Source organism: Pelodiscus sinensis, chromosome 4 (genome assembly GCF_052426305.1).
Source record: "Pelodiscus sinensis isolate ZL-2025 chromosome 4, ASM5242630v1, whole genome shotgun sequence".
Lineage (NCBI taxonomy): Eukaryota > Metazoa > Chordata > Testudines > Trionychidae > Pelodiscus > Pelodiscus sinensis.
The window spans coordinates 59684615-59709316 of record NC_143055.1 but is presented as its reverse complement, the minus strand read 5'-3'; the positions used below and the strand labels follow the sequence as shown (position 1 = coordinate 59709316).

Below are 24702 nucleotides of genomic sequence, written 5' to 3'. Positions count from 1 at the left end.
GATATCTACCACACTCAAAAATATTCTGTTAAAATAATCTTTTCTTTCTTATCGTAAGCCATTAACATCCATGTAAACTTTGAAATGTAATCATACCAGTGTCCTGGCACACCCCACCTCAAGCAGACTGCTTCCCCCCACCCCAACCCAAACAAACAGAAAGGACTTTAGCAAGTGAGTTAGGGACACCCCAAACAAACTACCCCTTGCCTCCACCTCATTGTACAGATGCAAGCACCCACCCATTTCCTTTCTCTCATCTGCTCCTGTGGAATCTGCTTCTTCTAGCCCAGATGGGCACTGGGATAAAATCCTTCTCAAACTAGCAGGCACAATAGTCTGTCCTGTCCTAACTCCCAGTTAAAGCACAAAAAATTATCCATACCTCCCCCACCTCACAGCACAAACAAATTCCCTCCCGCTACCTCTCTTCAGTGCCAGAACCCACCTATGCCCTCTCTTCCCCCACCTATCCCATGCAGTCAGCCCCTTATCTCCCCTTTCCCAGGAGGGTTGAGAATGCTGAGTTTCTGTCTCTCTCTCCTCATGCAGATGGACTCTCCAAACTCCCCTCCCTTGACTCCCCTCAGCCAATTAATTAATTACTCCCTTCTTCCTCGCCCCTCCCCCTATCCCTCAGCCACTTATTCCCTTATCTTGCTTTTTACATGTTCTGGGAGCTGCTCAGTTTCAACCAGGCAGCTAGTTCCATTTACCTGCGTAGTCAGAGAGACAAAACACCTCCCCCACTAGTCAGCTGAGCTCCCTGCCCATGTGGGAGCTTTGAACTTCTCAGCGGAGGTAAAAAATGGTTGCGCAGACACATAGCTGCACAGCTTACAGAGAACTTAGACTTGAAGTGTCTGAGAATGAAAGATGATAAAGTTGGAAAGCTGATGATTAATTTTCTCTCTGATTAGATGAAGCAGCTGAGACGAAGGTAGATCAGAATCACAATTTTTGTTTTATTTATTTGTGTAGCAGCACCAATTAGTTACTAAATGCCTCATGGTAATACATACACTACAGCTCCTACCACAAAGCTTATTCTCTTGCTTTAGAAGTGATGGAACGAGTAAGGGTGACAGTCAGTGGGCGGGGGGCAGAATTGGGGCAGGGAAAGGCAAGGGTAATTGCAACATGAGACTGTTATCACACAGTTTACAACATGTGCAGCTCTTTTTTTTAAAATGAAGCAGAGCAAGCTAAAAATAACTGAAAAACAATTGACTCACTCATGCATTAGTTTTATTCCCAGTTACCCAGATAATTTATTTTTCTTGCCACTTTGAGTGCTAGCTATAAGAATTGCTATGATGCTTTCACAACTTAGATATTTTGAGGCATCACGGAAATTCTAATAGTTTGGATTAAAGTGGCAAGAAAAAAAATAAATCATCTGGGTAATTGGGAACCACCTGCAATATCTGTGGTACTAATTTGGTTGCCATGAAACATTGTAAGGTGTTTAGATACTATGGTAATGTAGATGTTCTCACCATACCCTTATGTGGTAGGGACGTGCTGTTGCCTCCAGCGTAAGAGGAGGAGCTGAAGTACAGAATGTGACTTAAGTGACTTGTCCCGGTCACACAGGAAGTTGGTATTAAATTGATTAGGCACATTTTCTTAGAATGTTAGAAACGTTTAGAAACTTACTAGAGGCAACAGGTAAGGAGGAAACTGGGGCCCACCACCTGTGTGACACCTCCTCCCACCTGGGAAGGGCTTGGATAACTCTGCCCCTGCCCAGGCTCCACCTCTGCCAAGCCCCTGCTCTGTCCCTCTTCTTCCTTGCTCCTCCTCCATCATGCCTCTTCCCCCCAACCAAGGCAGCCTGGGGAGAATAGCGGGGTTAGAGGGCTGGTGCCAGTAGCAGGAGTCCTCTATGCCCCCCTCCTGCACTCACTGGCAGGAAGGAGGAAGCCTAAGCAAGGCGACCCCAGCTAGCTGCTTTGTTCTCCCGTTGGGGAGTGTAGGGTGGTCCCACTCCTTCCCCTGGAGTGGCATGGCCAGGTGAGCCAAGCAGCTGGAGCCACTTTGCTCCACTTCTGCCACTGCTTCTAGTGATCATGGGGTGGGGGCAGGCTTCTGCTGCCAGCACCAGCCCCTCAGCTCTACTGGTCCCCCTGCCGGCTCCTGGCTGGCCCCTCCATCCTCATGTTTTCTCCTGTTCTTGGTTAATCCTCAACTCTTGAACAATATGCTCAGAGGGAACATGTTTGAATATCTCTCTGGTAGAATAATTAAGTGTGAGGCAAGGAGTTCATGAAAGCCATAAAGATTAACAGAAGTATCTTGAGTAAAAATATCGCCACTTCTGAACTACTTTATCTTCCAGCTCCTGCTGCTGTGTACGGTTTGTGGGTTTTTTCCATACAAATGTAATTAATCTACCTCCCAAGCTTCATATATATATGTCTTTGTGTAGATGAGATCAGGGACAGAGATAAATGACCAAGAAGTCACGTTATTAATCGTAAGGATGTAACTTTCAGTGACTGCTTTTATGGTTAACTGTGGCTCTGACTCTCTGGCTTTTCTGGGTTAGGAAAAGGGATGGCAGAGGAAACCTCATCTTTATCTTCCCTTACTCTGCCATTCTTATGGGATCATGTCCCTTTGATAGGGGTGATTATCTTTACTTTCTTAGCAGATTTTTTATTCATTATGGCTGGGCAGCACAGTGTGTCTCCATTTTTAGTAAGGTTTCTCAGGGACTTGCAGTTTACTTGCTGGTTTAAGTAACCTTGAGTCTACAACACCTCATTCTGTACATTGACTTGATACAATGTAATGGATTTTGGTTTTAAGGCCTTAAAGGATACATACCCCAGCTGCATCATCCTTACAGCTACCTGAGCTCCTTCCCCTTCAAATACTACAACTGCATGTTATATCAGTAGACAGATCAACCTTTGCGGTAGTAAGATGTTGCACATTTTTCTCCCAGTCATGTTTTTAATTTCTTAATTCTGCCAAGTTTATTTCATTTCAATCCCACTCTGTTTGCCAACATCAATTAGGCTTACCTTTGAATTTTAAGACCATGGTTTTGTATTACATTTTCATTAATTTTATTGAATTTTAAGCATCTATCATACAGTATCCCAAGTATTTCAGTTGAGAGGAGATACCCAAAAATCCAGCAATAATTAGAGTGATTTTTTTTTATGTTCCATCTTTGAAAATCTTCCTATCGCCGTCTATATGGGAATGTATGTGCCATATGAAGTGACTGGGTTTCCAAGTGAGTTTTTGACATTTTTACTTCTAAAAGTGTTTGACATGAAGAGCAAATTATAAAGATGATCTTTTATCTTTCCTCCTCTTAAAACTAGGTATCAGATCGTAGTGGAAATAGTTCAAGCAACGACAATCAGCAACTTTCCCCAAATGAAAAGACAGAAAGGTAAGTATGTACTCTGTTAGAAGTTGAGTCTGCATATAATACACAAGAAATTCAGACATAAGACGTATACATGACTGGACTTGTGTGCACAGTTCTTAGATGGATTTTGGGAATGTGCCTTCCAATGTTAGATATTAATGTTCCAGTTTGCTCATAGTTACCAAAGAGGTACTTCATTTGGTTTTACTTGTTCAATAGAGATTACAATTAAATTAAGATTTTGGCAAATAAATTTCAGACAAGGTTCAGAAAGTAAATAAGAGCTGTCACTGCTATGCCTATCCTTGTTGGGTTTTTGCAATAACTTGGTATTTTACATGGTACACTAAACCCTCTTACATTACTGTATTTCACATATTTTCTGTCTAATACTTGTCATTGCATAGCTGTTCAGAATTAATCTTTTAATCCAGCCTTTAAAAATTATCCAGTATAAACTCCACTTGATACTTGCTAGTACCTATATTATGAAACAGTGTCTCAGTCTCTATGAGGCTGTCTGTTTTCCTAGTTATAAATGAAGGGATTACAGTTCTGAGGAAGTGGATTATTGTATAAGGAAAGGATGGGGCATGGGAGAGGAGTAAGGATAGTGTTACACAGAATGAAAGGTCAGGAAAAGGGGCTCCAGTTTACACAATATGATTCGGATTTTCCTGTAGGTTCTCATTAATGTATCCAAAAACTTGTGGTACATTTGCTTAGATATAGTGCACCTGACATTTATACTCAGAAATTGGGCACTGACAGGCCTCACTATTATAACTACTTTCCACACACAAAAGTACACCTACTGTGAAAGTTGTCTGTAAACTTGCCCTGGTTAAGTCTTTCAAAAGAGGCAGCTCTGCCCCACCATAATGGTTCACCTGCATTTTTGCTGATAGAGCAAAGAAAATTCCAATTCTCAAGCTAAGATGGCTGAGCTCATTCCCCATTATTTTTTCTGAATTTACTGAAATTGTGGTCTTGTCTTTGTTGAGGTTTGTGGTATATGAGCAGTTAAGTGAATATTATATGTCCTTTTTTTATGTACTTCAAAGCACCCCTCCACCCATTTTAAAAATACCTGTGATGTTATACTTTCAAGATATATGGACATATTTCTTTAAAATATTTATATCCATGTGAAATTTATGCTCCCACCCTGTGAATATTTAATTTGACTTTATTTACTTTGCTCAATAAATGTTGATTGCAGAATAGTGATAGAAATGTGATAGCAAAGGTTCTGGCAGTTTTATGTGGGCTTGGACAAATTTTTTTAAAGGTAATGAAAGGTAATAGAAACAGAGTATTAGTTTATTTGTCTATCATCTGAAGTGGAAGGAAGACTTATAGGTGTGTGGTAGAGATTTAGCTGAGTTTTCCTCCAGACTTTTAAAAGAAAATTCCAGTGTAATCAATTCTTGCAATTTTTGTCATGAATCTTACAATATTTGGTTTCTTAGAATCTCAGATGGTGGCATTAAAATATTGTATGAGAAACTGTTTTCATTTAAAGAAAATATCTTTTTAGCTCTAATAGATGCAGAGAAAAGCTTTAAAATGCGACCTCAATGCACTACAAAGGCTCAGGAACACCCAACAATTAATTATCAATTAAGTACCAATAAGAAAATAAAGCCCGCCTTGTGTGTTTTGGAGCCTGACTCTCGTATTTTTTTGAGTTCTTGAAGTTGGCACCACTGAAATTCCTTTTTTATAACATAAATAGAGCTAACTATCTGCTGATACATAATGAATTGCTTATACTGAAACAAAGCAAAAGGAAACCTTAAAATCAGTGTTAAGTTCACTGTCCATTAGAAAAAGGGAATATTAAAGTAATTCAGATGAAAGTTTAATTTACTGGAAAGAGTTTCCCTCTTTCTTATTTTATTACTTTATAAAATAAACTCACAAGTCAATTAAAAAATCAATTTTTCCAAGTCTATGTTTGCCTGCAGTTGCTAGTGTTAAGGAACTCTGTTTTCTTGTGATAAGACTTGATTAATGGTACAATATTTTGTACGAATTGTATCCTGAAATGCTTTACAGAGAGAGATACTATTAAAGGTTTTCAGGTAAGATTTCAGAAACCAACCAACCAAGGCTGACACGGGATAAAAAAAAGCCATTAAAAATTATGATTAATCACATAATTAAACAGCAATAAAATGCCATTTATTTAAATATTGTTGATATTGTCTGCATTTTTAAATATATTGATTTGAGTTACAACATAGAACACAAAGGTTAGAATGCTCACTTTTTATTTATTTGTATTACAAATATGTACGCTGTAAAAATCAAAACATTTTCAATTCCTTCATTACAAGTACTGTAGTGCAATCTTTTTATTGCAAAACGTGAATTTAAAATATAGAATTTATGTGCAAAACACTTGTATTCAAAAATAAAACAACGTAAAACTTTAGAACCTACAAGTCTACTCAGCCCTACTTCTTGTTCAACCAATCACTCAAACAAATTTTTTTACATTTGCAGCAGGTAATACTGCCCCTTCTTGTATACAGTTTTACCGAAAGTGAGAACAGTAATTTGTATGACACTGCTGTAGCCAGTATCGCAAGATACTTATGTACCCAATGCACAAAAGATTCATGTCCCCTTGTGCTTGAACAAGCATCCCAGAAAATGTGCATCTATGCTGATGATGGATTCTTCTCAATAATGATCCAAAGCAGTGCAGACTGATACATGTTCATTTTCATCATCTGAATGAGATTCCATCAGCACAAAGTTGATTTTCTTTTTGGTGTTTGAGTTCTGTATCTTCCACAGCGGAGTGTTGCACTTTTAAGAATTCTGAAAGCATTCTTCACACCTCATCAGGCAATTCAGGATCTTAAACCTTGGGGTCGAGTGCATTAGCTCTCATCTCACATTGCTACCTTCTTTGCATTTTTTCAGATCTTCAGTGAAAGAGTTCTTAAAGCAAGCAATATATGTTGGGTCATCATTGGAAACTGTTATAAGATGAAATGCATGGCAGAATGTAGGTAAAACAGAGCAGGAGGCATACAATTCTTCCCTTAGGAGTTAATTACAAATTGAATGAATATATTTTTTTAATGAGCGTCATCACTATGGAAGCTTGTCCTCTGGAATTGTGGCCAAAGCACGAAGGGGAATATGAATGTTTAGAACATCTAGCACATAAATACTTTGCAATGCTGCCTACAGAAAGTCTTCTCGCTTTCATGTGACGTAAATAAGTGGGCCGTATTATCTGCCATAAATGTAAATAAACTTGTTTCTTTCAGCAGTTTGGTTAACAAGAAGTAGAACTGAGTGGAGTTATAGGCTCTGAAATTTTTCATTGTTTTGGTTTTGAGAGCAATTATGTAACAAAAAAAATTCTACACCTGTAAGTTGCACTTTCACTATACAGAGACTCCGCTAAAATATTTGTATGAGGTGAATTGAAGAGTGATATATCTCTCTCATTTTTGCAGTGCAGATATGTCATAATATAAAGTGAGCATTGTACACTTTGTATTTGGTATTGTAAGTGGTATCACTATATTTGAAAATGTAGAAGAGCATCCAAAATATTAAATAATTTCAATTGGGATTTTATTTTTAACAGTGTGATTAAAACTGCAATTAATTTTTAGATTAATTTTTTATTTAATCATGTGAGTAAACTGCAATTAATCAACAGCCCTAAAGCAATTTAAATGATGAGATGATGGGAAGACTGAACCACATTGTAATTTTGCCTTGACCCGTGCTCCTATTACTTTTCAATTTATATAAATATATCTAATCTAATAATCTACCATTCTGAGATCCCTTAATTAAGGAATTTCCTGAAGATACTTTTGTACAATATTGTGGCTTAGAAGGTTTAACTATTATTTAGTCTATCATTGTGGTTCTGGGTCTATTCTAGCTTTTTCCCCATTCTGTATTTTTGTTTTATGGAGTTGGTTCTGTATTTAATCTGAAGTTTCGATGTTTTTAAGGAATAGGAAATAAGCTCCATAAGAATACTCTTTAATAGCTAGCATGATAGGATAGTATGTAGCTTAACTTGCTAGTTTAGGACAACAGCAGTTTTGATTTCTTATGAGAACCTTAAAGTTGAACTACTGGTGAGTATCCTTTGTTTCTGGAAAGGATACTTGTTTCTTTCTAAGGTGGAAATTTTGTTAGAGGAAATGTAGTTGTATGGTGGATACTTTTGCAATTTTCATAACATTGCCTTGTTCTGCAGGCTTATTGTTAACCTTGCAGCTGTCTGTATGGACTCCCACAGTCAGAAAGATTTAGGTTTCACTGTTCATAAACACTTTTTTTCTATTATTGTTCAAAATATTGGCATACCATGCACAAGTTTATAACTGTTTTAATCCACCTATTGCTAGAATAAACTTCAAGTTCTTTATTTTAGTTATTCTCCTACAGGTTTCTTCCTCCAAAATAATGTTGGGTTAACCTAGTTGGAGCTGAGCTTCAGAGGACACAATTAACTGGTATAGGGTAGGGTTCAAATTTGTTTGTTTTATTCTTTTTTTTGTTGAGGTCCAGGAAGTTATTTGGAAAAGCACATATAATGTGTGTGTTAATGTCAGTGGAGACAATTTAAATAAGAACACTATAGCCTGGTGAACCTAATCGGAACAGTTTAGTGCTAAGCTGCACCTGTGCCCAACCCAAATCTCATTCAGGATGCTCTTGGCTCTGTACTCACTCACAACTCTTAAATTAGGCTTCGTCTACACTTCTAAAATTAAAGTGCACTGAAAGTGTGGCCATGGCAGGAGTCCTGGATGAAAGCCCCCAGTGCTCTATGTAAACCACCTCCACAATGGAAGTAGCTAATAGAGCTAGCAGCCTGTTTACCCTGGTGCTTTACAGTGCTGTAACTTGCTGTGCTTGGAGTGCGTGTGTGTCTTTTTCATATCCCTGAGCCAGAAAGTTGCTTTGTGGTAAAGTGGCAGTGCAAGCGTAGCCTTAGTTTCTGGTGTTGATTTTAACCCTCTTGTCAACTGTGTGCTTCCCTCTCCTCCTCTTCTCAGGACTGCCACAGTCCTTAAGGGAAATGGCTAGGTTTACTTCTGCAGGAGTGCAGTATCTTTACCGCTTTGGCATCTGTAGCAGCAGCTGTAAAGGCAGAGATTGGAACAGCTAGCACCAGATCACCAGCAAATGCTCCACAGACCAATCAATTGCAAATGTTTTGCTGATATATAATGGCAGCCACCATGCTAATTCATGATAACTAGAAAGAAAAGTTGACCAGTCTGTCTTAATCGTGCAGCTGATTGAATAGCAAAAATTAACAGACAATACAATAAATGAAAAAGATGTATCAGAGTTTTAAAAACTTTTTGTTAATAATCTGCTGTTAGTTGTATCTATTGTCTACATAGCTTGGTGGTGAGGTGATTTTTATTAAATATATATAGTACTGTAATTTTAAAAAGATTTTTGTCATTATTCCTGCTAAGCTCTAACCAAATGAAACATCTGTGGTGATATAATTTCCTTTCAGGTTCACATTTTTTAACCATCTGGAGTATGAGTTCAAATCGTGAGAGGGAACATAGACTGCTTCTGATTCATTTTAAACAGTCATGTTTGCATGTAAGTCCTAATGTGACTACCGTAGGGGCAAATCTCTCAGTGGTTTGAGATGGAGGAATATGTTGAGAGGTTCAGTTTCTATCACTGATTTACAGTAGTGATTCTGTGGTGGGTGATTTACTTTCTATGGCCAGGAGAGTTATTTTTGGTAAGTGCTAACATTAAAGTAAGAAGAAACCTGATGTAGCATCAAATACTTTCTGAGGTGATGACTTTTTATTTTTGCATCATGCAGCCCATTGAATATATTCTGTAGTTTTAAATATTTGCATTGCAGGTTACAGAACTTTCCTCATCTTCTCACAGACAAGCCTGCTGAATCTGATTTTATACTAATCTACTGTCTCATTTCCCCTCCTGAGACAACCTGTCCCCCCAAAAATAGAGCAGAGTGGCCAGGCAGTGGCATAGCAGCCAGGCAGGGAAGGAAGGTTGGCAAGCAGCCCGGCCAAATGGGGGAGAGTTGGTGAGCATAGTGACCAGGGGCGCAGCCTCCTAGTAATCTGAACATATGTTTTTTTAAAAGTACAGCTTTTTTTCACTCTGCCAGTTCAGCATTTTTGTTTCTTCTGTTATATTTATTATTGTTACGTTAGTGCAAAGAGGCCCAAACCTGGACCCAGGGTACCTATTGGCGAGGTGGCATACAAACCAATATGAACATATAATCCTTTTGCAAAATAGCTTACAATTAACTGGATCTCTACTTACAGTTTTTGCCAGTAGCCAAGCAAGGCTTGTAGCATTATCCTCCAGTTTTCATTTCCCTGCCTTCCTCATGACTCTAGCATGACCAGAATCATCTATCCTAGGAAGACTGGAAAAAACATTCCTTCAGAGCTTTTTCAAACACTATATTTTAATTGTCCAAAAGGCATCACAGTTGACAGAATTGCTCCCTTCCAAGCAGGGAGTGAGAAAATGTGGCCTGAAAGGAAACTCTGCCTAAGAAATGCTTGTTGCAGAGCTAGAAGATTTCTCTTGATGAGTGTTCCTACCAAGCATAACAATATTTGTATTGATAGGCAGAGCTGAGGACTAATGTAGAAGCAGAAGTGTTGCAACAAGGGTTGCTGTGGAGAGACTTCTTAAATGATTACCTATAAAAACAGTATTTTTTAAGACATCATTTACCCCATCAGTCTTCAGTCTGACTTGATTTTTTTTTAATAGTTAGTCAGGATACCAGACTCACATACCACTTTACATCTTCACACCACATAGACATCATTGGATTTTAATTTTAACTTCTTTAGTATGAACTCCTGTCTTTCTGCATAGGTGATAGGTTGTGCTCAGAGAACTATGATTGTACTAGGATGGGTACTACTCTTAATGCTATATGTAGAGAGAGAATAGTTCCTGCACATCAGATTTTGGGTTATAGGGAATCTGGCCTAGGCATTTCCAAAAGCAGTTTCACTGAATCTTCTCTTTCGTACCGACTAAGATCTTCAAACTTGCTAGTGGTGGTAATGGAGCTGCTGTTCACTTGGACAAATGCCTGTCTTTGGGTTCACCTCAGGAGTTACTGAGGTAAATATGAGCAGGTTGAGTTCCTAACCTGCTGGAGAGGATATGCATGCTGGGTGTTCATTGGAGAATAGTACAAATTCACTCCCTTCGAGAAGTTTGCCTTTATTTGTTTCCTTAAATAACAAAACTTAATATTAGCTGACATTTTCTCCCCTACATGACCTCTTTCTGGTGAGTTTTCAGTCAAGTTACTCCTCTCTCATTAACCTAACTCCAGTGAGAGTAGAGATCCATCTGGAATAATTCTCCAGCCATTGTGTCCACACTGGTTCTACATTCAGCTAACAGGCATTAAGACTTCTGGCAGTATATCCCATGACTCGTTCTGTAATAAGCGGAGTGACTCTATATGAATTCTTTGCCAGTGTATTATGAGAGAACTTGTCTGTCCTTCCTGAAAACACAAAGTGAGTCGTGGCAAGGCATTGTAGGACTAGTAGCTCTCAAGAGATGATAGCCTGTACTGTATTCACGCTACAGAGCAGTCACATTATAGTGGCTGAGTTTTGCCTAATCAAGATGTAGGCCGTGCTTCCAACAGGGCAGCCCATTTGAATTAAAAGTGTCATCATGCTGGAGTTAAGAGTTTTTATGTACAGATCAAGTTAAGGGCAACATTTGATTTATAACTTAACTTTAGGGTCAAGACAAGTTGTGTGAGTTTGACGGTAGCACCCTTTGCCTTAGAGAGGTGCTCCAAAACCTCTTATGTTCATTCACTTGAATGGACTTACCTGATCTAGCCTCAGAGTGATTTGGCAAATATGCCTCTGTCTCTCTGTGCAGGATTTAAGTGTCTAATGAGATGATTCAGTTAGAGTCCTGGAATTTGCTGCCTTGCTGTAAGAAATTGTGTAACCTAAAAAGCAATGTAGCAATCAAGAGTTTCACATTCACTTAATCCAATATCATGTCTTTGATCTTGATAAGTACCAGGTGCTTCGGGGAAAGGTGTAAGAATGTCTGTACAGAAATGCATAAGAAATCCTGGAATTGCTTCTAAGCAGGTTTTCTTCCTAATCCCTGTCCACTACAGGGGGCGGTATTTACTGGAACATGAATGATTATATTACTTATACAATTTAATGTGTCTAGTTCTGCTGTAAAAATTCTTCTTAGCTATGTTACCCTTCTGCTGGGTAGGCCTGGCAGTAACCAGGAGGGTTCAATATCTTGGGGTCCATCTCACATAGAATCGGCTCGAGCCCCCACCCAGTAATCTGGGAAATTCACACACCCCTGGGCGCCTCTGAGAGGCAATGCTTCCCCACTCGCAAGCACTGAGTCTGAGTGCAGGAAAGAAACATTTAATGAAACAGAAAGAGAAGTCATACAGCATTAACTTGGGGAAAACATCACAAACAGAGTCCATAACCCAAACATGAGCCAAGCTCCCTCTCCCAGCCAAGTATGGCCCGAAGTCCAAAGAGTCCGACACCCCAAAAGTCTCTGTCCCTGGTCCGTGCCACCCGGAGTCCCAAAATTCACCCACAGGGTTTCACCTCACAACCTGCGTAGAAATGGGGGTGGGGCGATAGATAGGGGGCACCTTATACGAAACTCCACCACGCTCCACCAGCTGTCTCGTCCCACGCCACTGGACGCTCCGCTGAGCACCTGCCGCCGCTCCTCGTCTGCTGCCGCCACTGGTCGCCGCTCCTCGCCTGCTGCTGCTCCATGCCACGCCGCTGGTCGCCACTCCTTGCCTGCCGCCACTCCACGCCACGCTGCTGATGGCCGCTCCTCGCCTACCGCCGCTCCACACCACACCGCTGGTCGCTGCCACTTCTCTGGCTGCAATAGGTCTGGCTCTCAGCCAAACCAGTGATTTCAGCTCTCAGGGTATGTCTACACTACAAATTTAGTTCGAACTAACGGACGTTAGTTCGAACTAACTTTAATAGGTGCTACACTAGCGCTCCGCTAGTTCGAATTTGAATCGAACTAGCGGAGCGCTTAGTTCGAACTAGGTAAACCTCATTTTACGAGGACTAACGCCTAGTTCGAACTAGCTAGTTCGAACTAAGGGCTGTGTAGCCCTTTAGTTCGAACTAGTGGGAGGCTAGCCCTCCCCAGGTTTCCCTGGTGGCCACTCTGGCCAACACCAGGGAAACTCTATGCCCCCCTCCCGGCCCCGGACCCCTTAAAGGGGCACGGGCTGGCTACGGTGCCCGTGCCAGGTGCAAGCCTGCCAGCACCCAGCCAGCAGACCCTGCACCTGGCACGGCACAGAGCCACCCACCCGATGCCCCCCAGCCCACCCCCTCTTGCCGGGACCAGGCTGGCGGCTCCCGGGAGCTTGCCCTGGACCGCAAGAGGCGGACACCTTCCTGGGCTAGTGCGGACATCGTGGACCTCGTCCACGATCTCCGCACTAGGCACAGGAAAGTGGCCGTCTAGGGCAGGAGAGCTGCCAGCCTGGCCACCCAGGACCAGGTGTGCATGAAAATCAAGGGGGTCCACTGAGACCCCCGACCCTGAGCCCTGAGCTTACAATGGCCGTCCTGGGTCAGACCAAAGGTCCATCTAGCCCAGTAGCCTGTCTGCCGACAGCGGCCAACCCTAGGGACCCTGGAGGGGATGGACCGAAGACAGTGACCAAGCCATTTGTCTCGTGCCATCCCTCTCCAGCCTTCCACAAACTTTGGGCAGGGACACCACTCCTACCCCCTGGCTAATACCACTCCATGGACCCAACCTCCATGACTTGATCTCACTTCCCTTTCAACTCTGTTCTAGTTGTAGCCTTCACAGCCTCCTGCAGCAAGGAGTTCCGCAGGTTAACTATTTGCTTTGTCAACAACAACAACTTTCTCTTACTAGTTTCAAGCCTGCTACCCATTCCTTTCCTTTGGTGTCCTCTAGTCCTTCTTTATGGGAACTCAGGAAGAACTTTTCTGAATGCACCCTCTCCACCCAACCCCTGCTTTTAGAGACCTCTATCCTGTCCCCGCTCCGTCTCCTCTTTTCTAAGCTGGACAGTCCCAGTCTCTGTAACCTCTCTTCATCTGGGACCTGTTCCCAACCCCTGATCATGTTAGTTGCCCTCCCCTCTCCCAGCCTTTCTCTTCCCCTCTCCCACCTCCTTTTCCCAGTCTCCCCCAGTTTTGTTCAATAAAGACAGAGTCAATGTTGGAAGAAACGGTATCTTTATTTTGTACATCAATAAGAAGGGGGGCTAGGGAAGGGTAAGTGGAAGGAGGTGAGGGAGGAATGGGGTACGAGCCCCCGATGGGGAGGACTGGGCTGTCTCTGCGGGCTTCTGGGGGTGGAAGCTCTCCTGCAGCCCCCCGATTGCCCCCTCTCCCCAGATGGCAGCCTGCGGCAAGTGCAGCCGGGCTGATGGCCGAGTGCTGTGATGTGCTGAGTGTGGGCACTCCGGGCAATCCAAGCCAGAACTTCTTTGCAAGCGAGCACCCCTTAGAACTGTCTGTCCGGGGTGGGGGTCGGGACCCTTTAAGCGCAGCCCTCGGCTAGCCTGAGACAGCATCTCCATGCTCTAAGTCCTCCTTTTATGCCCTGCCGGCACTGCTTCCAGCCATCCTTAGGCCCTGTTCAGAGTCCACTCAATGTGGACTTGCTAGTTCGAACTAGCAAAACGCTAGTTCGAACTAGTTTTTAGTTCTAGATGCGTTAGTTCGAACTAGCTTAGTTCGAATTAACTAATTCGAACTAAGTTAGTTCGAACTAGCGCTGTAGTGTAGACGTACCCTCAGTGATTTCAACTCTTTAGCCACCAGCTGGACTAGCAAATGAATCCAGCTTTCACTGGACTAGCAAAAGAAAAGACTCCTCAGGGAGTCTGCTTTAGGTCTGTCCTTAAAACAAAGGGGGAAAGGTACAGGCTGGGCCAGTCTTATAGCTCACACCTGGCAGGTGTGAAGCAGGCTGACTCAAGCCCTTTAACCCTTTCCCCCAGCTCACTCCACTCAACTCTGGAAGGGGGGAGGCTTGTTCTTCCGAGACCTCTTACCATGATGGTGGTGTCTCTCCTGCAAGCACTGGTGGCATGTTTTACAGTTCCCACATTTAGGGGTAGCATGATTAGTGACACCCACAACAGTCACAAATTATATACAATTCTCCACATTCCATTCCAACACTGACCTTCCATCAGCCCTGGCTGAATGGGATTTATATAGCCACACCAGGGATTCTCTCCTGAGCAGTATTTACATATCAACAGTTAACAGTTAATTACCTTGCAGAGCTAAACAACTGTAGTGGGCACACCCACCCCTCCTTTTAGCTGGCTGACAGCAAGCAGCAGTTCAGCCCCTGTTTACAGCTATATAAATATCTCTAACCCTTTCTTGAACCCCACTAAACTCTTGGCCTTCATTACGTCTTGTTGCAGTGAGTTCTGCAACTTGGTTATGCATTAGGTTTAAAATGAGAAAAATAATGTTCTCACATGTCTGTTTTAAATGTCCATCCCCGCTCTCTGGTGATATAGTTACTATGTAGAGTACCATTATAGAAATCCTTGATTTGAATATTCTTGTTAGGTTGTATAAATATTTTCTATGATTAACCAACTTGTGGCAAGGGCTTATAAATAAGAGTAGTTAGTATCTAATGATCTATTACTCATTCTCTTCTTAACCCACAAGAATTAGCTTTACCTTTTGCTTTTAGCTGTGTTGTCATGAGCTTGTGAAAGAACCCTGTTTGCTGTACTTTTCAGTTTGAAGTCCGTTGGCATTTTCAGAATTAAGCAAATACTTTTCTAGGCCCAAGCAGGCTTTAAAAATGTGAAGTTCAGTCTTAAGAGTTTACAGAGGTTTTTAATGATCAGTAAATTCTGCAGTACTGTTTATCTTTATTTAAAAATAAACAGGTTTTTCTCCACTTATGTATTTCAGCATGGCATTAAGAAAGTTCAGTAAATGCTAAACTCTCTAAGGGTCTTGCAAAAAATAGAGTGCTGGGTGTATTTGAAACTTCCAGATAAGCTATTTGGGTTAACACTGCTGCAGCTGGTGGTGTCAGTGACAAATCCACTAGGTTTACAAAGCAGCATTGTGAAAAGCAAGATTTTTGTTGGTTTTTTCCCCTTTGGCTATAAGAATCTACTAGTAAAATACAGATACACATTAGCTTTATGTTGTGTCCATCAAGAGGAACAGATATTGGTTAAACAGTAGAATATGGTTTAGTTAATGTATTGCTAAGAACTACATTTCTAATTTTCAGAGGGGTAACCATGTTAGTCTGAATATGCATAAACAACTAGAAGTCCTGTGGCACGTTATAGACTAGGGGCATGTCTACACTACAGCATTAATTCAAGTTAACTTAATTCGAAATAGTTAATTTGAATTAAGCTAATTCAAAATAACGCATCTACACACACAACCTATTTCGAAATAGTGCATCCAGACTGAGTAGACCCTGAACCGAAGTTAAGGCTGGCCGGAACCAGTGCTGGCGGGGCATCAGGTTAGGACTTAGTGTGTGGGGCTGCTGCCTGAGGCTAACTGAGCTCCGTGCTTAAAGGGACCCTATCCCCACCCTGGACAGACAGTTCTCAGGGTTCCCCGCTTGCTTGTCTACCTCTTTGAGGGACAGCAAAGCAGTCCTGTCTTGGAGTGCCCTGAGTGCCCGTTCTCGGGACACCACAGCACTCGGCCACATGGAACCAGAGCTGCCTCTGGGCACACCGGTGAGTCTCGTGGGGTTGTTCCCATCAGCACTTGTTGCAGGCTGCCATCCAGGGGGCCCATCAGGGGGCTGTCAGGATCCAGGACGTCCTGCGGGAGAGCGTTCACCCCTAGGAGCCCTCAGCCACCTCGGTCCTCCCCATCGGGGGCTCGTGCCCCATTCCTCCCTCACATCCTTCCACTTACCCCTCCCTAGCCACAGTGCCAGCACCTCATCAAGGTCTTTCCTAGAGATGTGGGACTGGCTGCGGCTAAGCCTGCAATCTGTTGTATGCAGGTGAGTTTTTGCTTCTCTCCTCAGGGAGGTGAGGGGGGAAGAGCTTCAGGATGGTTGTGGTCTGTGAAAGGGCAGTGGAGACCAGGGGCACCTTAGCTGTTACTCTCAAGAACAGTAGAAGAGGTTCCTGAAATGGTGGGCGGAGGCTACACCATTGGTTCCCACAGCTGCAGTTTGGTTGAGCAATCTTCTCTTGGTTCCACTCAGGGAAAAGGAGGAAAGTTCAAGGCCTCCCAGCCAATTTTCTTTCTTGGTTGGTTTATATATCCCTGACCCCAATTCTTTCAGTCACAAAAATAGTTGTTAGTGTTGTTATTCTAACAATAAACAACGTAATATAGTAACTCTTTCTTTACTACATGGGAGCCAGGGACTATAACACCACTTCCTTTACTACTGCACTGTCCTCTCTCCCAGCTGCATATAGTACACATCTCCATATGTATTATATTACTGATACTCACATCTCCTCCTTTTCCTGCTGTGGGTGTGTATGGGCTTATTCCTGACCTGATAAGTATCAGAAGAAATCCACCTGGAGTCAATTAATAATTTTTAATAAGCTTGTGAATTCATATAGATAAGATGAACTAATACGTATACATCAAGTGAAAGAACACACAGTACAACATGTGACAACACACTGCAATGAAATGCAAAAACAATGAGGAATCTTGTGGCACCTTAAAGACTTATTTGGAGATAGGCTCTAGCCCAAGAAAGCTTATTTCATCAGATTCGTGAAGTGGAAACTTCAGTTTGGCAGATGTGTGTATATATACACATGCAGAGATGCATCAGTTAGTCTTTAAGGTGCCACAGAACTCCTCATTGTTTTTACTGAATCATATTAACACAGCTACCCTTCTGAGACTTGCACTGAAATGGAATTTTCCAGCATCAAGTCAGAATGAAACAGGAAAGTGTAAATAAAATAAAATATGCTATTTTTATTTTGCTTAGTTCTGAAATGGCTTCATTGAAATCAAAAGGACTTTGCAAGACATTTAGATTCTGATGAATTGGGAAAGTCTAATGAAAAAGTATTCTGAAAATTTTCCAGATAGCTCCACTTCTTTTACTTATAGTTCCTGTTCCCCCATGCTTTGCAGATAGAAACACAGCATACTTATAATCCTGTAGAATTGACAACATTAATGCTCCTGACAATATTAATGCTCCTTTTGTCACTTCCCATTCGTGAGACCATTCTGCCTCTCCCTACCTCAGTGTGCTGATCAATCTTATTCTTCAAAACATTCCTTTCCACCACTTTTCTGCTACTCTTTTTCATTCTGTCATTCTCGTCTGTCTTCTAATTATGCTAATATTATGAAACCAAACATTCCAAGAAGTCAACCTAAGACATCTGAAGATTCTATCATATATGTATGTATGAATGAACTCCTGTGGATAAGGACTATGTGTTATCAAATTACATGCAAATCTATGATGTCATGTAAATAGTCAGTTCTAGTGATAACTCATTTTATCTTCTGCTTGAATGATTAACTCTCAAAATGAGCCACGTGACTTCATGGTGTAAATCTCATCTATGAGCCAACAGAGCATTTAATTTATTATTTCAATCTCTTGGTTAAAAGTTGATACATATGTGATAGAATGGGAGAAGTGGAGGAGAAGAGGAAAAAGACCTGAGGTACAATATGCTCCCCCCAAATTGCAAAATGTTTAATGAACAAAGAATTTTGACAGATATTGGGAGATGCCAAATTAAAATCTATCCTTTGACATTCCCACTGATAGCCATTAGATAAAACAAAAACATTCTGATAATGACTATTCAAATGACTGCAGCTCACTTTTTGACAAACACCAATTAAACAAAAATGCTCTCCCAAAAGGCTTTCCATCGCCCCTTTTATTAATGTCCTTACTCCATGTGTGCGAGTGTGTGTTCTCTTGCTTGCTCACTCACCATCTCCTCCCTGTCCCTTTTATTAATTCTCTGTCTGTGTGTGTGTGTGTGTGTGTGTGTGTGTGTACATGTGTGTTCTCTTCTACATGCACACAGTTACAGGGCTAGCTGCCTTTGTCCTTTTCTTGTCTCTCTGGTGCACCGTCTCATGCATTTGACCTATTTCATGGTGGAATTACATAATTCTTCCATTCTTAGACAAGGCCCTGGGCTACAGTTCTTTGGTATCCAGCATTTTTATCCTGCGGATCCTGTTGAGTTTGAACATGTTCATTTTTTCCCTTTGGGAGTCTGTGACTAGTGGTATACTATGATCAGACAACCTTCTTAAAGCCAAAGTATTGTTTATCCTAGCAGTAGGAACAAACTATTAAAGAATGGATTTTAAAATAGTTTACATGCATGTCAGTCTGGCCTATAGCCCTTTCATCCTGTGATGGCGACCTAGAGTCTACTCATTGGGTTCCTGTGTCTGTCAGTTTCCCCTAAATAACTGCTTCCTTAGGACAGCGGCCTTATAAATCCCATTACTTTTCAATATTCTTGGGCCTTTTTCTGTCCCGGTCAAAATCTACTTTGTAGTTGTGGCTTGAGATGGAGGCAAAATCATCAAAGCTAATAGTTCTTGTCGGTTTCTTAACAACTATGAAGTATGTGAGCAATGTCTGTATTGAGCAATTCTTTTCCTTCCTGTCTTTAAACCATCATAGTCATTCAGCAAATGCCTCAATACCAGGCCAACAGATAGTATTTAGACAAATTACTCTGCCGCTCCAGATCTGTCTGTCATGCACACAGGTATACATGTATTTAGATGTATATATGTTTGTATGTTTAACCCAGAAAGAATCCCATTCACCATCACTATATGTGTATGCATATATTATTATACTAGCACATTTACCCAGCATTGCTCAGGTTTTTAAGGAGGGGGTCAGGACAGGGGGCTGGAAGGGTGCAGGAGTCAGGATTGGGGGGGGGGGTGAGGTGCAGCTCTGGTCAAGGAACAGTGTGCGTGTGTGTGTGTGTGTGTGTGTGTGTGTGCATGCGCGCAAGTACAAGGGTGGACGGGGGGACATTGTACCTTCCCCCCAAGATTTGTACCAAAGCTGTTTGCTCTTCCCCTTCCTGTCCTTGTCAGGAAGCAAAAGGTTCACGTCTCTTTTGCCCCCTGCACTCCGCAGCCAGAGTGAGGAATGCAGCAGACTGTGCACTTTCCCCTATCTCTCAGACAAAGGGGAACAACCAGCAATGCTCTGACTATGGCTTAATTCTGTATTGCCATGTTAACTTGCTGCAGAACTCTTGTTACACAGATATAAGAAGTTTTGTCATTGAGCAACAGCATTGAATTACCTTTTTAACAAAGGGTGTGTCTAGACTACATGGCTCAGTCGACGGAGCCATGTACATTAGGCAGGACGACACGGGGAAATGAAGCGGCGATTTAAATAATTGCCGCTTCATTTAAATAAAAATGGCCACCGCGCTGTGCTGATCAGCTGTTTGTCGGCACAGCGCGGCAGTCTAGATGGGGATCTGCTGACCCCAGAACTAAAGGATCTGACGACAAAGGGTTCTGGGATCGACAGATCCCCGTCTAGACTGCCGCGCTGTGCCAACTAACAGCTGAACGGCACAGCACGGTGATCATTTTTATTTAAATGAAGAGGTGATTATTTAAATAACAGCTTCATTTTCCTTTGTCATCCTGCCTAATCTACATGGCTCCGATGACGGAGCCATGTAGTCTAGACACACCCAAAGACCATGATTTTGCAAGAGTTGTTCACATTCAGGCAAAGCACAGGAATAATTTTCAGTGCTGCATGGGTTGGTTTTTATCTGTGTTTTTAACTGGACATTTTTAGAACTATTGGGAGGATTCAGTGGGGAGAGTATGGAAATTTGAAGTGCTCTGAATGTCTGTATTTGTTTTATGCACAAGCTCTATTCTGTTGAATTTCAAAAATATTTCCCCATGTTATCTCAAATCTAATATCCCATCAAACAGCCTTGGTCTAATCTTTCAGGACTTTGTTGATTTGAGTGGGGTTAATCTGATTCGAGTCTGTCTCCTGAGTAGATACTGGCATGGTCTGTTTTAGAAGCAGACTTCCAAGTATTTTTATTCCAGTGTCCAGCTGGATGTTGAATGACAACACTTCAGAAGCTTGTAATCCGAAGTTTTCCATTGTGAAAGACAACTTCTCATTTCTCTGCTGTTTCTCATAGATACTAAAGCTAAAGAAACTGCTGCAATGAAAGCTGACCTCTTGAGGGCCCGCAATGTGAAAAGGTATATTAATCAGTTGACTGTGGCAAAGAAGCAGTGTGAGAAGAGAATAAGACTTCTAGGAGGTCCAGCTTACGACCAGCAGGAGGATGGTGTATCTGATGAGAGTGATGGGCATCAGAGCCAGAAGGTAAGTATAACATAGTGTGAACTTTTTCCAGGTGTTAATGTCTGATCACTTTTAATTATGAATATGTATCATCCAAGTGTTGGTGCAATTGTTTTGTGCTCTGTTCAGTTTAATGTTGGGAAATTATTGCAATAGTTACCTTGTAAAGTACATTGTAATGTGTTAAAATTATGGTACTGGGATATTGTCTATGTATAGAACTTCATAAAGGGTTCTTCAGCTCATGAAATGGCTGAGTATTCAGACTTGTCATATATAGTAGACTGACACACACTTACAATGGTGGTCTTTGTAAGATTACCTCTATATCTGCAATATTCCTTGGTCTTTCCCCATAGTTACTGTAGGAAATAACTGAATGTTGACTAAATAAAAAATTTCAATGTCTTTGTACAGTGAATTTTGGAAAAATATTGCATTAACTGAAATTTTCATTTTTGTAGCTGTTGGCTAATTTGATAATAAAGTATAACAGGGCTAATAATTTGGGTACACTACTTTCTGTGCCTTTTGGACTGAGGTCAGTAATTGAAATATTGCAGTTAAAAATAAAATGCTACATTTTGATGTAGGTAAGAAAGAAAAAAATGTTAGTCTTTAAGTAGATGTCTTTTTAAAATCATTGTAATAAATGTAACTTGATTGTGCATGAGAAGAAAGTTCCATTGCTTGGAAATAATTCTTACTAAAGATGGTAATGTACTATTTTATAGTAAGTATAGAAAAGTAGAAAGGTAAAGTCTGAGAGGAAGCAGGTTTGATTTTTTTCCCCTTCCTTTTTAAAATGTTTATAGAAAAGCACCTGTTATATGATGTGCTAAGCCAATCTTGATCTGTTTCAGAAGCAGAGAGATTCTGTTGTTAATGCAACCATCAATGCCCTGTTCCCAGCTGGGTGGTGTTAACTGTAGGTTAGCTTGTGCAAGCTATTATGCATGTGAGCAGTTTCATTTTATATCAGTGACTCTACTGACAAGAGGAAAGCCACAGTCATGTATAGGTGTTTGCCATATTGCTGGTGGCAGCCGGACCAGCGCTGAATTAGAACTGCCCAGCTCTAAGCCTTTGGTATTCTAAGCCAAAAATTTCTCCTCCATGCCCATTTCTCAGAGAGCAGGGTTTGGAAAGCACTTCCCAGGCCTACTCCTCACTCCCTCTAGAATAGCATAGAACATTTGATTGTAGATCAGATGCCCACTAGCAGGGTTAGATGGCATTGCTCAGCTCTGGGAGCAAGCCTATTTTTATTGGCGATGCTTCCCGTTTTGCTCTCTCCATCTTATCAATAGCAGCAGTTCAAACTTGTATTTACAAGCAGCCAGCATTGTCCTACATATTGGCCCTGCTGCTGCTGAGGGCATAGGTAGAAATATCCAGCATGTGGTAAGGCTTCTTTGTTTTGTGTTGGATTTTTTTGTTTAATAAAATAAATTAATATTGGCTTATTAGTCCCTGTGACCCACACCTTTCTTTAAAAAAGAGGCTGGTCATTCAGGTATTCCTTTAAGGTATTGTCGTGTGGTTCGATTTATTTTAGATCCAAGGGAAACCAGGACACTCCAGGCTACTTAACCACTTTCTTATTTATTGTAAGTTTTAAGCAGTTAATACAGTTGTTTAAGTTTTACAAGCCTTAAAAACAATTACTATACAATTTAAACCTTAAATACTATAAATTCTAAAGCAATTAATACAGCACAAAGCAATGCAAAAGCAATTACTAGAAAATCTACTGTAATACAATAATAAAGCCTAATTCACTTACACTTCACCCATATGTTACCTACAGTACCAGGCAGGAGATCGTGGTTCCTCTTCTTCCCACACAATGGAACGCCATGCACTGGCGTTACCCCAGAGTCTTAGTAACGAATAAAATCTTTTGAATTAATTTAGAATTTAGGATAAGGATCTGATCAAAGATGTTAAATGCTCTAGTTACCAGAAAGGAGGATCCCCTGACACCGTATCTATCACAGGTGATTTTCCCTCACAAGAAAACTCAGAGTTCAGATTAAAGCTAAACAACATATATTGTAGAAATTTAGGTGACACTTTCATGAAACAAATAGAAAACAACCACCAACAATCCCAACCTCCACCCCAAAACGGAAGATAAAGAAGACAGAAAGATTCCTGGTACAAATAAGGGTAGGGGCATGTGTTACAAAATTCATGCTGATGGTAAAGCGGCGCTTGCGACCTTAACCCTTAGCCTGCGGTTAGCCCTTGGGGAGGAACACCAAGTGTTCCCGCGCTGGTTGGCTTGACCCCCGCGTTCGCCACAGGAGCCAAGGTGTGATGATGATGGTAAATGATGTGGTACAGGTTACAGTCCTCACTGGGTCTTCACCACAGCAGTGTAATCCTGGTTGGCAATGACAGGCTGAGGTAACCGGTGCAGAGACACGTCCCTGGATCCTGATCCTTCGGCACAGGTGATGGACAAAGCACAAGTGCCAAGCACCTTGCAGACCACCGACAAAAAGGTGCACGCACTCTCAAAAAGTGTGACACTTGTATCTTTTCTTCGGCAGGAAACTGGCATGTGTGTCGGGTGCAAAGATGGAGTGTCATGTGCACAATTCTAGCATGCCATGTGCAATTTTGTAACAAGTTCAAACACTTAAGGCGAGAAAAGTCCAAAATTCAACTGTCCACAACTCCATTTTGTTTTCCAGTCACTGATGACAACCGCCATTTTAAGTGTGCACCTTACCCAAATTCTGTACAAAACAATTGCACTATAACCATTATGAATAAATGAACATTATAACATTAGAGTCCCTCTAACACTGGGTCGCCGTTTTGAAGGGCCTATTTACTTCTAGTTACATGGAGCAGGACGTGTGGGTCAATCCTCCCCATTCCATCCCATCAATTGTTCTTACTAAGCCCATTTTATAGCAAAGCGAGAGTTGGTCATTCTAATAATATTTACCAATTGATTATGTATTGTGTAGGATACGTAAAATGCCCAGTGCCCCTATTTGGAATACATCCTGCTCAAAATGTTACCTAAAACTATCAGGGAGTAGCCGAGTTAGTCTGTCACCGAAAAACAACAACAACAATAACTCTGATCATCTGAAGAAGTGGGCTGTGCCCATGAAAGCTCATGATGCCATCTACATGTTTTGTTAGTCTATAAAGTGCTACCAGACCATTTGTTGTTTTTTTCCCCTTAAAATTATGTGCTTAGTTGACAGTTTCATGGCTACATCTTTACTTTTGCTTATCAGAAACAGAAGTACCAGTACAAGGCTGCTTGTTGTGTGTTCTTGATGTGGTCTCATGTACCTTGCTTAATCTGGATTGTTATGCAAAACAATTCCTGACACTCTGGCCTTGCCTGTGTGCTTTGGCGCACCAGAATTGAGAGAGACCAGAAATCTGCACTTTGGACAAGGCAGGCATCACCATTTATTGCCAAAGCAGGGTGGTGCAGGCTCCCCTACACAATATTGCTTAAAGAATAATACGTCAAGCATATATGAAACAGCAGATTTGCTTTTCTCCTATTAGGGTGCATGGAGTATTTCAAGAATAGACATTTATTGATGTATTTTGGATGATACTGGTGTGTATTGAAGAGGTTCGAAACATTCTAATCGACTGAAGGAGTATGATATATTCTTTAAATGAAGAGTGAGTTGACTGATGGCTTGGAACTATACTCCTGTCACTGCCACTCATTCAGCAGCCTTCCTCTTTAGAGGTCGTGTATTTCCAGTAATCTCCTAATTTTAATAAATGCTTCGGTTATAGAATTAATGTGGATGTGAAGTCAGGGTGGTTCTTGTAGTATAGATTAAAAGAAAGATCCAAAATTATGCTCAGTTCCTTTGTAG

The 24702-nt window shown here is 41.4% G+C and overlaps 1 protein-coding gene across 6 annotated transcripts in view; it reads left to right on the top strand.

The window, feature by feature from the left end:
* The window catches only part of SNX25 (sorting nexin 25), a 143078-nt gene that overhangs the window by 62934 nt on the left and 55442 nt on the right, over positions 1-24702 (top strand). For all 6 annotated transcript variants that reach the window (XR_012904267.2, XM_089777893.1, XM_075930317.2 and 3 more), the window contains exons 6-7: positions 3342-3412; positions 20661-20851. Coding sequence is in view for 5 of the 6 variants with exons in the window: in XM_089777893.1 (XP_089634019.1) it covers positions 3342-3412; positions 20661-20851 (262 nt within the window). In the remaining variant the exon portion in view is untranslated. The remainder of the gene's footprint in view (positions 1-3341; positions 3413-20660; positions 20852-24702) is intronic.